General features: G+C 47.4%; 1 protein-coding gene across 1 annotated transcript in view; it reads left to right on the forward strand.

Moving 5' to 3' along the window:
* The first annotated feature begins 1,441 nt into the window (after positions 1–1,441).
* Positions 1,442–14,973, forward strand: part of LOC144753941 (E3 ubiquitin-protein ligase TRIM39-like) — a 170,737-nt gene continuing 157,205 nt past the window's right edge. The window contains exons 1-3 of the mRNA XM_078641469.1: positions 1,442–1,663; positions 3,959–4,083; positions 8,315–8,607. Coding sequence (XP_078497595.1) covers positions 1,608–1,663; positions 3,959–4,083; positions 8,315–8,607 — 474 coding nt within the window. The 5' untranslated portion in view covers positions 1,442–1,607. The remainder of the gene's footprint in view (positions 1,664–3,958; positions 4,084–8,314; positions 8,608–14,973) is intronic.

Consider the following 14,973-nt stretch of genomic DNA (forward strand, 5'->3'; position numbering starts at 1 on the left):
TCGCGGCTCTTCCATGGGAGGCGGGGTAGGCTCCCGCCCTCCTACTTCCTGTTTCCGGGTGTCGCGCCGGCCTGCCTGACTTCCTGGTCGCAGGCCGGCAGAGTAACGAGGATGTTTTGCGGTATGTATTTATTTATTTAATTATGCATTTTTATATAGCGCAGACTTTACCCGAAGGCGGTATTTATTTATTTATGTATTTATGCATTTTTATATAGCGCGGACTTTACCCGAAGGCGGTATTTCTTTATTCATGTATTTATGCATTTTTATATAGCGCGGACTTTACCCGAAGGCGGTAATGCTTGCCTTAGCGTAATGGTGTTCCTTCTTAATTTATTGGTGGTGTCCCTGTTAGAATTATTCCCACTTTTAGTCTAGCAATGCTTGGCATGATGTTGGCATCTTTGGCATTATTGAGCCCATCCCTGGTATAATGGGACCACAACGTATTGTGGGCATTCTTGACCCAATTGTGCTTCTCTTCACCAGCGGTGATGGTCATCCCTGGCATGCGATGGGTGTTCATGGAATTGGATGTTGATATGTAGACATGTAAAGCCAGACTCTGTCCATGGGGCAGTAATATTCATGAGTACTTGATGACATGGAGATCAAAGATACAACTAAAACTGAAAAGCCATTATTTTGAGAGACTGTCATATTTGTTTTTGGGAATCAGAAATATTTATTAAAATGAAATGCTTGTAATAACAAGCCAATGCATGATTACCAGCTGTGATCGTGTTTTCAAAATGTTTGTAAAGTTGATATTAAAGTGATAATTCATGCTAATTTCTGTAGTCTTATTTACATCTTGTTTACAATTATACTATACTACTAATGTATGTTTACTAGCCATAACTGTACTGTTATATGTTACATTTTAATTACAGTGTTTGCCTTTTACAATCATTTTCTTACAAACTACCTCGTAAAACAAAAATATTTATGGCTAAAATATTTTGCACTGTTTGCACAATATATTTGTGATGTTTACACTTACCTATTTGAAATTAAAATGTACAAATGGACATTTAGTCAATTACCATTAAAAAGTTTAACTTTTTTGCTAAGATATTCTTGTAATCTTTTATGCAAACAAATTTAAATACTGCATAAATAATTTTAACAACAAATACTTTATATGTAGCTTTTTATGTACATAAGAAAACTATAGCATAAAGCAAAAAACATTGCCATTTACAATAATAATAGCTCAAACTTAAATAATGCGAGACCTATTGCATTGCAAATGCTTGTTTAGGAAATAGCGCTTTGCATTCTGGGCTTTCCCAATCCGACACTGATTGGACTGACAAAATCCTGTAGCCACGCCCACATCGCCTCCTGCTACCTGTGAACACGCACTTGCAGTTTAGTACTGCGCGCCATTCCCATCGGGTTTGCAGTTGTGCACTCTCACTTCCGTTTTTCATTCGCCATTGCTCAGCAAAAGAGTCCGTGTTGGAGTGACTGACTGGGCCGTGATAACTACGACCGCGAGACATCACCAGCTCGAGGCTTTCCTAGGCCCCACAGTTACAGGAGCCGCGGCTGCATCAGAGGCCTACAAATTTAGAGCAGGCGGACACAGGCGGCGCAGAATGGCACCGAAGAGGAAGCGTGCTGCAGGGGCTGAGTGTGATAGGACCTGTATAAGGTAAGACGAATCAATCATTATCCAGCGATACTTCTATATAGTACGGCCCGGTAGCCGCTAGCGCCCCGTCTGACCTTCGCATGCTGCACCCTGGTCATGAGCTAAACCGGCAATAATTTTTTTAATGGTTAATTAAAGTTAAAGGAATTAACAAAGAGTGTCCTGCACCTCTTAACTTTAGGAGCACCTTCATTTTAAAGACATCTTGCAGCAAAAGTGTAAACACCTCTTCGGAATTTAAAAAAAAGTGTATTCAATTAACCTGCAGAACCGTTTCACCTTAGTGGGACACATTACCAGTACATTGAGCAGTATGTTTTTTAAAGTGAATTTTTTTTAACATAAATTGAGAAACATTCATTTTCTCCCCTCCCCGAAGAAAACAATGCCAATAGTGTACTAAGGCGCAAGTCGTTTGTATAGTGTACTCTGGATGGCTTGGATTCATATTTCACACGAACGGCATCAGGCGCGCAAAGCCATTTGGGCTCACTTGTTAACGAGACTTTGTTGTGTTTTCACTCCTCCTTAGAGTCCTTGCATCTCCACTCTGCTTATTGCTGGAAGAATTAGCGCCCCCCCTGAAATGTGTCCCTAGTTGCGCCTCTGAACAGCATTATAGTTTATTAAATCAAACCAGGAGAATGTTTTGTCCAGCACACATTTCAAATTCATGTATTTCGAGGTCCCCACACATGTGACAATGAAGTATAGTGAGGGGAAGTGACACAAAAAAAACTGCCTAGGATCGCACATTAAGTGGGGAAGCCGGGATCAATTCCACGTTTTCTGGTTTCACATTATGCTTCACTTTCATCCACTCACCTTACCACCAACGGCCCCTAGCCTCCCTCCGCCACCCTGCTGGTATCAGTGTGACCATCAGTCACATCACAGACCTAACATTTTGGCCCCCGGCAAGTACAAAGATGTTATGCGTACAGCTGCTTTATGGCGCTCTTGGTTGACTCCAGTACTTCCGGTCTGTTGTAAACTGACTAAGTCACCCCCTATGAATCGTTTTTGGGGTTGGGAAGGAAACCTCTAAGGAACAGTTTGCAGAAACAAAACAGGCACGTGTTTGCTTTACTCTGTTAAAACTCGCGAGCACAGACCATGTAATTGTAGATATGCTAGGATCTAGGCGTAGAACATTAGTAGAGCATATCAGGAATGGGTGATAATGCATCAATGACACTGGGTTGTTTTTAATAGGTGTTTGGTGGTGTTGCAACCCTTCACACTTCCACTCAACTATTTGTTAGTCTAAAGTTCAACAGCGCTGTGTTCATGTGAATACATTCCCCATTAACGCCAGCTAACATAAATGTGTTTCTAAAGCAGCATTATGTATTCTGGGATGCAACTCCTAGATCCTAAAGTAAACGAATGGTAACACTGCGCCATTTATACACAGTTTGTGTTCGGTCTGTGAGTGCACAATGGTGCAATGCATGTTACAGTGACCCAAGGCAAACAAATATCACACATGTGCACATCGAAACCCAAAAATGCCACACAAGCAGTCTGAAACTTTGGCAGCTGTGCACACGCTCCGAGTGCGCACACAGCCACAGACAAGCTTTTGGTGAATAAGCTAACCCCCTCGGCTGCACACACTCTCAACTCATCCGCACACACTCTGAGTGCATAGACTACTACTCTCGCAGGGTGTCAGAGGCGCAACTAGAGCCAAATTTCGGGGGGGGGGGGGGGGTCTAAGAAAAAAATTCGGGGGAGGGGGGGGGTGTGAACCTTTCATCAGTAGGCAGAGTGGAGCTGCAGGGGCTCTTAGAAGGGGTGAAACACCTGCAAGGCCGAATTAGCATTCAAATGGGCTTTGAAAGACCTGTGAAACGTTCGGGTGCGGCTCTGTGTGTGCCCGGGATCTGTCTCATCTCGGGCTGCCACACACGACGGGGGGTGGGGGGGTATAGGTTGACTAAGCATGTTGTACACACTCCCATTTAAGCCGCGCTTGCACACACAGTGAATCGGGTGATACACGTGCGCACATTCTCACGCTCTCTCTCATTCGAAGTGCATAGGATGATACTTGCGCACACACTCCTGAGTGCATAGGCTGATACTGAGCTCACGTAGACTCCTTGCTCTGCTACACGCAGCTCAGTCATGGCCACTCCCTGATTTGCTTTTGGCATTCCCAGGTTAGATTTCTGAAAGTGCAGAACCAGTAAAACTGGGAGAATGTATAAGGAGAGCGAGAGAGACCGGCATTTTAACTTCACAAGTTGGGAGAAACAAAACTTAACGTGACCTTTTCCTCTCCGACAGGAACATGGCTGCAGCAACTCATCTCCAGAGCCTGAAGGAGGAGGCCACGTGCTCCATATGTCTGGACTATTTCTCAGACCCGGTGTCTGTGGAGTGTGGCCATGCCTTTTGTCTGTCCTGTATCAGTCAGTCAGATATCAACTGTTTGCTTTTTTAAACTTACCTAACTGCTGTTGCTTGATCCTCCTGCTCCCCGGTCCACCGCGGCTTGTCTGTGCCGATTGTGTGGAGGGACAGGTCGGGCGCCATCTTGGTAGTCCCGGACCCCTACTGGACCGGAGTTAGCGCTCCAGCTCGGGGAGGGGCTTGTGTATCAAATAGGACCTGTTCAGTCAGTTCTGGGCGTTTGAGCGAGGTGGTGGCAGCGCCTTGTGACAGCGCTTGGGGAGAACAAACAAGGCGTGCAGACTGCGAGTTGAATCTCTTCTGCCCTCCTTCTCTGTACTGAACGAATGCAGCAGGCGCCTTTAAACGTCGTTTTTTAATATTTTTAAAGAACGATCTTGACCCAATTGATTTAATAATTGTGGAGTGCTGATATCAACTGTTTGCTTTTTTAAACTTACCTAACTGCTGTTGCTTGATCCCCCTGCTCCCCGGTCCACCGCGGCTTGTCTGTGCCGATTGTGTGGAGGGACAGGTCGGGCGCCATCTTGGTAGTCCCGGACCCCTACTGGACCGGAGTTAGCGCTCCAGCTCGGGGAGGGGCTTGTGTATCAAATAGGACCTGTTCAGTCAGTTCTGGGCGTTTGAGCGAGGTGGTGGCAGCGCCTTGTGACAGCGCTTGGGGAAAACAAACAAGGCGTGCAGACTGCGAGTTGAATCTCTTCTGCCCTCCTTCTCTGTACTGAACGAATGCAGCAGGCGCTTTTAAACGTCGTTTTTTAATATTTTTAAAGAACGATCTTGACCCAATTGATTTAATAATTGTGGAGTGCTGATATCAACTGTTTGCTTTTTTAAACTTACCTAACTGCTGTTGCTTGATCCCCCTGCTCCCCGGTCCACCGCGGCTTGTCTGTGCCGATTGTGTGGAGGGACAGGTCGGGCGCCATCTTGGTAGTCCCGGACCCCTACTGGACCGGAGTTAGCGCTCCAGCTCGGGGAGGGGCTTGTGTATCAAATAAAGATGCCTCCTAGGACGCGCAGCGGTCGCGCGCAGCGGGCGCGCCGCCTGCGCGCCGAAGGAGCGCCAAAGGAGGGCCCGTCTGTGCCCGTCCGTGCCTCGGACCGGCCCAGGGCCTGCCAGTCTGCTTGTCAATCCCCGGGGAGGGCACTACTAGGGACACGCAAGTACTCGCGCTATGATCTCCTGAAACTCGCACCCCCCGCTAAGGGTTTGCCGTGCATACGTGCGGGTCCTGAATGTGCTCTGGATACCTGCCTTACCTGTGGTTTCTCTCCTCAACCATTCCCCCCCCTACGCTTAAATCGTAACGATACAATCACTAACATTAGGGCGGGTCTGATAAATGCCAGGTCGGCGGTGAAGCACACAGCTGAGATCTTTGAGCTTTTGGTGGACGGTCAGTTGGAGTTGCTGTTCCTCACGGAGACGTGGATGACCAGCTCCTCCGCTCCCTCTGTGGAATTGGCTGTCCCCAGGGGGTTCAAGATCGCCAGAGTTGACCGTCCCTCAGGCAGAGGAGGCGGACTTGCAGTTATTTTTAAGGAGGGGTGGAGTCTTACCTCTGAGCCCCCGGTTGAGGGTGCAGGAGGTGAGGTCTTTCACTTCTCTATTGTGACTTCCCCCCATTTTACTTTGGGTGGTTCTTTAATTTACAGGCCCCCAGGCCAGGCCACTCATTTTTTAGACTCCTTGGAAGAATACATTGTGCCGCGGGTCCTGGGTTTTCCTAAGTTTCTTTTGGTTGGCGACCTCAATATTCATATGGATACTCCTGACTCTCCTGATGCACGCAGGCTAGGTGAAATCCTTGAGCTCGCTCAGCTAAAGCAATGGGTGACCGTCCCGACGCATTCGGGCGGCCATCTGCTTGATCTGGTGTGTTCCAATTTCCCTATTCAATCGGTGGCCATTGAAAAAACAACCTGGTCCGACCATTCATTGGTTAGATTTATGTGGGAGATGGAAGAGCCTAGCCTTCCACCTCTTACCTGTTATTCCCAAAAAATTAATCTACCTCTGTTTAGACAGGCATTGCAAAAAACCCGTCCAAACTCGGGGATAATTTTGGATGATGCGGTTGGCGGGTTTAATGAGTGGATACGGCAGGCGGCTGCTGCCTCCACTAAACAAACCACGCTAGCCAGAGCTAGACGCGCTCCCTCTCAACCCTGGTTTTCCCCTGACCTGAGGGAAATGAAACTGGGGTGCAAAAAACTCGAACGCGTGTGGAGACGTGCATATAGCCCTGAGGCCAAATCTGCCCTACGATTTGCCCAAAAAGACTACTATGCTGCAATCAAGGTGGCTAAGGGGAACTATTATGCGGGGCGAATTGCCAAGGCAGATAACAATGGCAGGGAGATCTTTGCCATTGTTAAAAGCTTTGTTGCACCTGTCGCTGAGGCTGCTTCTCTCATACCCTCGGCGCATTGGTGTGAAGAGCTGTCAACTTTTTTTTCTACCAAAATAGCAAGGATCCAGCAGGACCTGCTAGCTGCTCTCCCCAGTGACAGCTCCGCAATCTCCCCACTACCCTCCTACTGCCCATACTCGGGACAGCAACTCATTAATTTCATGCAGACTGAGGAGGATGTTGTTCTGCCCCTCCTTCAGTCCCTAAAATCTGGCTCTCCATCTGACCCATGTCCGGCCCGGGTGCTGTCGGAGGTGGCAGATTTGGTCTGTGATGAGACCACGCAGATAGTGAACCTCTCCCTGGCTTCGGGCGTTGTTCCTTCTGTTTGGAAACGGGCCAAACTTCTGCCGCTCCTGAAGAAACCCGGACTGGATGTGGCGACTCCGGGGAATTATCGTCCGATTTCCTTGCTACCGGCACTTACTAAAATTTGTGAAAAGGTAGTATTCCAACAATTGGAGAGCTTTGTGGAAACCTCTAAGGCCCTCCATCCCGCTCAATCGGGCTTCAGGGCTGCTTACAGCACCGAGACGGCCTTGGTGGAAATGACCGAGGCTATTCGGGACTGTTTAGACGGGGGTGGCAGAGCGGTCCTAATTTTATTGGACCTCTCTGCTGCCTTCGACACTGTCCCTCATGACCTCCTCCTCGGCCGGCTGTCGGCTGTGGGCATCGGGGGTGTAGTCCTGGATTGGCTGTCCTCTTTTCTATCTAATAGGACCCAGCAGGTTTGGCTGCCTCCCCATGCCTCGAAGCCTAAACCTCTGTGCACAGGTGTTCCGCAGGGGTCAACTCTTAGCCCCTTACTGTTCAATGTTTATATCACCCCCCTGGTTTATCTAGCGGAACAGTTTGGGGCTAAGATCATAGGGTATGCAGACGATACCCAACTGCTGTTTACCTGGCCCGATGCCGATCTGGATACATCCACGGTCCACCTGTGTTTGTCCTCTGTATTTCGCTGGTTAACGGAGGCCCAGCTGAAGTGCAATGAGGACAAGTCAGAGGTGCTCTTTCATGGCTCCTTTCCCCCCTCGTTCAAGAGCTCACTGTGGCCTTCTAACATTCCCGGCCCTAGTGAGATGGGGAGACCTGCCAAAAATCTTGGCATTTGGTTCACGGAGGACCTAAAATTTGAGCATCACATTAAGAAGCTTACAGGCACCTGCTTCGCCACTTTGAGAATGCTACGCAAATTCTTCCCCCTACTTCCTAGGGATGCGAGGGAGTCGGTTGCTCGGGCGCTCATCTTGGCTAGGTTGGACTATGCCAATGCACTGTTTAGTGGCATACCCGCCTATTTGGTGCAGCGTCTGCAAATTATTCAGAATGCGGCCGTCCGTCTATTATTTAACATACCTAGATGGAAGAGCGTGCGCGTGGAGATGCGCACGCTCCATTGGCTCCCGGTCAGACAGCGCATTATGTTTAAATCTCTGGTGCTGGCTTTCCGGGCAACCCATGATCAAGGCCCCATCTATTTGAGAAAGAGATTTGTCAGATATGTCCCTGCACGTACCCTGAGATCTTCTACTCTGTCTAAATTGTCTCTTCCACGTTTTAAACGGTTCAGACTTGGTAGTCAGTCGATTTCTGTGATTGTGGCCCGGGCCTGGAACGCTCTCCCTTTCCATCTGCGTTCCTTGCCAACAGTGGCTGCATTCAAAAAACATCTAAAAACTCACCTCTTCAAGAGTACAATCTGATGTGTTTTTTTTTCATTCTCTGAGTCTTGATGTCTGTTTCTTTTTCCCTTGTCTCGCGCCAGGATACTCCCCAGTAATGGAGCGCGTTATAAAATGGTTTAAAGTAAAGTGCTGGGAGGGGCTGCAGACAGACTTCCCATGTCCTCAGTGTAGATCAGTCTCTGAGACCAAATTCCTCCGGCCCAACAGGCAACTGGCGAACGTGGTGGAAATCGCCAAACAGCTTCAGGTATCGACTGTAATCCCCCAGGAGGTGAATCTGTGCAGAGAACATGAAGAGAAGCTGAAACTGTTTTGTGAAGTGGACCAGAAGCCCATCTGTGTGGTCTGCAGCATGTCACGTGATCACAAGCAGCACATGGTTCTCCCCATTCGAGAAGCTGCCCAAGAGTACAAGGTATGTGTGCTGTAGACTAAAGCTGGGTCAGTGGTGGGCTAGACTGGGCGGAGTTCCGCTATGCAAAGTGCAAAAAAAAAACCCTGCGGCGCCCCTCGGAGCTCCGCAAGCGGCACAGTGCGTTAGATAAATGCTGTTTGCAGTGATTTTCAGTGCCAGGTGCTTGTCTGCACTGCGCAATAATCTCGAACGGCACTGTGCAAGCAGGCGCTACTTCCTTTCTGACGCACAAGTAGATTTTCACTTGAGCGGCAGCTTTCTCAACGCGAACGGATGGTTTCTCAACACAAGCGGTTGCAAGCATACGCAACCACTTGCAATGAGAAATCTGACCGCCCATGTTGAGAATTTCCGCTGAGAGGTTGATTGTCCACGCTCGCCAATTTCGCGTTGGCGATCGCGAACGAGGAAAAATCTCGCCAGAAAGTGGATTTTGCCAACTTAACATTGACGAATGCGAGCGAGGGGAAAAACGGAGCCTTGAGACCCTTGCGGGTGAGTAGTGCGCTATACAAGTATCAATTTACATTTTTATATTAACCAGCAGAATTTTGGGACTTGTAGATTTATCTTTAACTTTGTACGGATGGGACATATATCATAGCAGGTATACTGATTGTATCTGAAATGCCAGTATTGGACGAAATTATCTCACAGGCCAAGGGGCAAGTTGCCTGCTGTACTGGAGAATGTGGTAAAATAAAAGCAAAGTATGTTTTTTGGGTCAACATTTCTTTAACTCCCTCTAAAGTCTTTGACACATTTGGACTCATTTGCTTACAATTTATTTTCAATTTCGCTTGTGAAGGTATTGTATTGTATTACTAAAATTAGGCTAAAACATTGCAATGGGATATTTATTTTAATACATTCTGTCTTATGAACTCACTTGAATTGTTTATCTGGCTTGATATGGTTTTCACTGCATATAGTCAGTTATCATAAATTTAAAAACACCACTGCAAATGACGTATTCGTTAGAGGATGTGCCCTTAAGCTAGCTAAATGGTTTTTAGCTTGCTTGCAGTGTTTAATATGATATAGAATAAATTTGAAAACGTAAGCATATACTTTTGGGGGTCTATGAGGAATTGAGGGGGAGCGTCATTAAAAAAAATTGAAGACCGTTATCCTATACCAAACGTAGAAAATAGAAACTTCAAAAGTTTATTATCACATGGTAGAGCTAAAATAATACTTACTTGTGTAATGCTTGTGGGAATATAGCTATTGGGATTGTTGAAAGTGGCCTTAGTATGTGTACTAAAGGCAACCCAGTGGAATTATGTGGCAGGGTAGGACTACATTTTGCGTCAGGATTGACTAAATTATGCTTCAAGAAAAGGCAGATTATGCTGCATAATGCGGCACATTTCCCGATAGTATTAATTTATTATTTTGACATTTATACACCTGTTAGTACTGTCTAGGCATGGGTTGCACCTCATTATTGCCACATTAACACCCAAACATAGCAATAAGAAAGAGAAATGTGACCAGTCCACATTAGCAAATGGAAATGGAAACACGTGCCGCTGCATTTTTAGTAACTTTGAAACTGTTTGCGCTAGAAACAATGTTTTTGTTGAAATCGGAAGATTATGCAGCAAATAATTGATTCTGTGACATACCCATAATATTACCCCAAAGATGCTACAGCCACACAATCCCAGTGTCCCTGACTATAGGTCAGTGATGAGGCGAGGCGTGTTTCAGTTTGCTGTTGGAGGAAAGAGAATTCCCTATTCTTTCTTCTCTCATTGGTTCTCTGCATCTTGACATTGTAATTGTTGGTATTAGTTGTTGCCAGGGCAGGGAACCAGAAAGAGATCCCCTTCCTGAATGTCTCTCTGGTATTGTACATTCACAGGACAGACACATTCCCACAGCCATGATGTGGGGGTTAAGACGGATTAATGGGGTTGTTTCTTGCCATAGATCCGCTTGCCGAGTCGGCACCGCACATAGGGAAACATTCAAGCAGAATCTCTTCGTGTTAGTTGGTTGTTAAGTCATGACATTGACATAAAAGGCAGTCTTAGTAAATACAAATACCAGAGACAGGCGTCTCTTTACATATTCACCAATTGAAAATCTGTAGTAGAAAATGTACATATTTGCTAATGATTTGGACTGCTCATAAAACCGGAGAGACAACCCAGCAAGCCAATGCCTGAAGGCAGTTTGCCTAAACAAGCCAGTGACAGCAGCTCAGAGCACCTCTCATGCTCCATGGTTGAGGCTGCTTCTGGAAAGGCTGGGGGCTTCCCCATGATGTCCTGTGTCTAATGTGCTGCACCGCTCTGGATTGGGGGCCGTATGATCGCGTCTCCGTCAGGTAAGGCTGCTGGAGAGCTGCGCACTGTTAATCTGTTTGGCGCTGCCCTCCGGCCATGCCCTGCTCACTGCTCCAGCACTGTCCCGGCGCTCTTGGAGGCCTCCGCTTGCGGTATTTCAGGCGCCCAGCTGCCATGGACGGCTCCGACTTACGTGGGCACTTTCATGCATTCAGGCCAGTCGCCCCGCACTGAAAGCGGCCAGGATGGTGGAGGTTGTTGGGATTGCTGGTGGAGCTTCATCTCTGCGTGGCCATCTTGGTTGGTGTTGTGTTCTCCGAATGACCCACACAGAGACTGGTGGGTGATACGTTTGTTCTTTGTCTTGGTATATCTGTGCCCACATGCACGTCTGTTCCCTCTGCCTTCATCCAGTAAAGTTTCCCGCCCCACTCCCTGACCGCAAGTGGTGTCCGGTCTCTGTCCCCTCCCCTAGGACCGAGTGCAGGGTTCTAGTGCCCCTGACCCAAGGTCACTACATCTCCCCCTTTGTCACAAAAAGAATGCGAGGAGAGAGAGATGGATCCCATGTATGTGTCGAGAAGAAGAGAGAGAGAGATAGATAGAAAATGGGAAGAATGGAGAGACATGCCTTCACCCCATCACTACATTTCTTCAATCAGTCTTTTTGTCCTTTTGCACGCTCTTTTAGGACAAGTCCCTTCTTTTCCATCCTGTGACTCATCTTCTTGTTCTTTACTCTTGTCTGTGCATCTTTCTTCATTTTCTATTGCTCTGTTTATCTTTTGTGCGCCAATGTTCTCCGCCGCAGTGTCCTCTCTGTCTTCATCGATGGTCTTCACTCCTTTGAAGTGAGAACTGTTTCTTGTTATTCAGTAGGGGCCCGACTCCGCCATGATTATTGGCCCCTTGACCTTTGTTAGTTGGTCCTTGGAGAATGGCCTGTCCGACTTTCTCCGCTGACGCACCACCACTTGGTCCCCTTGCTTGAGGTGCACCGGAGTGGCATGTCGCCTGTCGTCCGCGTATGCTTTCATCTTCTCCTTTGCTTCCTGGTCCCTCACAGCAGTACTGCTGTGTTCTGGTGACCTCTTCGCCTCTAGCTGTGGTAGCCTCGTTCTGCTTGACCTCCCCAGCACTAATTCAGCTGGACATCGTCCTGTGTAGCTGTGGGTTTGTTTCCATAGTCCCGTAGCACTCGACAGAGCGCCTGTCCTATAGAAATCTGCACCAGCTTTGCTTTTTGGACCGCCTTCTTTATGTTGCTCATGAATCTCTCCACCAAGCCATTCGCTTGTGGCCACAGTGATGTTATCTTCCTGTGATGAATGCCTAGGTAGGACATGAATTTTTTGAACTCCTCCCCTGAAAACAGAGGACCGTTGTCTGTCTTTAGTGGATCCCCAGGCTGCAAATATGTCATCTAATATTGGTAGTGTCTCAGTTGCTGATGTCGTGGAGATGTGGCGTATTATGGGAAACCTCGAGTATTTATCAGTGATCATGAGCGGATAGTTGCTCGTGTCTAGGGGCCATAGAAGTCTGCTGCTAACGTTGTCCATACTGCCTTTGGAAGTTCGGACATATGTAATAGTTCTGGCTTTGCTGGTTGGCCTGTTTGACAGATGTGGCAGCTCAGGATGGTGTCTTCCACCATTCTGTCTAGGCTAGGGAACCATACCTTCTCCCGTAGCATCTTCTTTGTTGCGACCATGCCTCTGTGTGACTCATGTGCTAAGCTAACAGTCCTTCGACGTAGCCCTCTTGGTATTACTATCCTTGTTCCTCGTATTAGTATACCATTTTCAGTCCCTGATAGTTCGTCATATATTTTTTTGAATGCTATCATTTCCTCCTTGTTGACTCCGTCTCCACTGTGCAGTTGTCGTTGATGTGTCTCCATCTCTGCTGTCTTGTCGCTTTCGCCCTTGCATCGTGTCATCCTTTGCTGTCTCCTCCTCTAGTTCAGCCAGTGTTATTGGCGCCGGCGTCTGCTGTCTTAGTACTAAGTTGAGATATTCTTCTGCCATTGAGGTCTTCTCTGATGCCTGTGGTAAGGTGTGCTGAGACATGTAGTCAGCCGGGTTGTGTTCTTTGCCTGGATTGTGCACTATCTTTAAATCGTAGTCCATCAGTCTTAGGCCCCAGCGCTCAATGCGAGGTGGCATCTTTGCTTATGGATTGCCATATATTTTCACTAGGGCCTGATGGTCAGTTATGATGGGGAACGGTTTGCCGTAAATAAACATGTGATAGTGCTCGCACGCCCATACCACTGTTAAACTCTCCATATCAGGTTGGGAGTATGCTCTTTCAACGTCAGACAGACTTTTGCTTGCTTACGCAACCATTTTTCTTGGTGAGTCTGTACCTGACAGGTGTTGTGCTAGGATTGCCCCAAGTCCGACCGCACTGGCGTCTACGGTCAGCTCGGTGCATTGCAACGGATCGAGATGGGCAAGGTGATCTACGACCATCACGGCCTGTCTGATGGCTTAAAATGCCCAGCTGCACTCTTGTGACCAGATGTACTTCTGACCCTGCTTTGTTAGGTCCCGCAGTGGTGTGCTCACCGTGGTGAAATCCTTCATGTAGCGGGCACAGTAGCTGGCAAGACCAAGAAACAACCTCACTTCGGCAACATCTATTGGAGGAATCGCCTTTTTCAAGGTCTCTACTTAGCTGGGGTCCGGCCTCATTCCTTTCTTGGAGAAGATATGCCCAAAGAATACCAGTTCACTTCTTCCCAGTTCACATTTGTCAGCGTTCAATGTTAGTCCTGCTTGTTCCAGCTGAAGGCATTCCTCATGTAGGGCACTGTCGTGCGCTTCATCGGACCGACTAAATACCAGGATGTCATCGCTGTAGTTTAAACTCTTTTACACCGGCCATATCACTTGTCTTATTGTTTCCTGAAATATCTCCACAGCGTATAATATGCCGAAACTCAGACGCTTGTAGCGGAACAGGCCCATGTGCGTGGAGAACGTGGTAATGTACCTTGATTGCTCGTCGAGCTCCAGTTGATGGTATCCTTTGCACAGGTCCAGCTTCGAGAATCGACCTGCACCAGTGAGACAGCTTATATATCATTTAGGTGTGGCCCAGGGTGTCGTTCTCTCTCAATGGCTGTGTTTGGTATCCTCATGTCCACTCATATGCAAATCTTTGAGGTGTTCCTTTTCGGAACCGTCTCTATTGGAGACACCCAGGGAGTCGGTCCTTCCACAGGCTCAATGATGTCTTGTGCCAGTATACTCTGTATTTCCTCTTCGACCTGAGGTTGTAGATGTATGGGCACTAGTCGATGATGCTGCGCCACAGGTTTGACTGCCTCGTTGATGTTAGGCTCCTCTTGCTCCTCAGGATCGATGTGATGCTATAAGGGTTCCACTTCTCGATCGTTCCAAACTCACTATGAATTACATTGAGTTCAGGTCTGATCGGACAGGGGACAAAGGACGGGAAGGGACAGCAGGGACAAAGGATCTGTAAAACGTAAGCAGAACAAGATTAGCACACACCTCTCATTCTACCAACAAATACTACTCAGTTATTCTCGCTATAATAGGGTACCTTAAATGCAGATCCTCTGATACCAAAAACAACACAAAAATCAGCACCACCAGGGATGCTAATCAACCTGCATATGTAGTTTTCTGATTACTTCATCAGAAAGACCCAATGTTATTTCCCTCCTTTGATAGTTATAAGCAACAAATAAATTCTGCGTCTTGTCCACTAGCAATAGTGCACTTAGTTCTCCCAGTGGACTTTCTCCATAGGTATATGCCAGAGTACCAAGTTCCAAAGAGAAGCACTTGCAGTTAGTATGAAAACGTAGGCGCTCCTCCTCTATGGGAATCAACACGCATTCCAGGGAAGAGTCTTTCTATTCAATCCTTATCCCAAGCGCTCCTCCTCTCTGGGAGATCAACACGCTTCCACTACGGTTAGAGTAAGAATGAAGTCTGGTGAACAAACAAACCAACAAGGCTCCCAAAACCCTCCGTTCACTTTCACGGAATTGTTTCCAGCCTTCCGCTCTCAGTGCAACAATAGAGCACCG

Source organism: Lissotriton helveticus, chromosome 5_1 (assembly GCF_964261635.1).
Source record: "Lissotriton helveticus chromosome 5_1, aLisHel1.1, whole genome shotgun sequence".
In the NCBI taxonomy this organism is placed as follows: domain Eukaryota; kingdom Metazoa; phylum Chordata; class Amphibia; order Caudata; family Salamandridae; genus Lissotriton; species Lissotriton helveticus.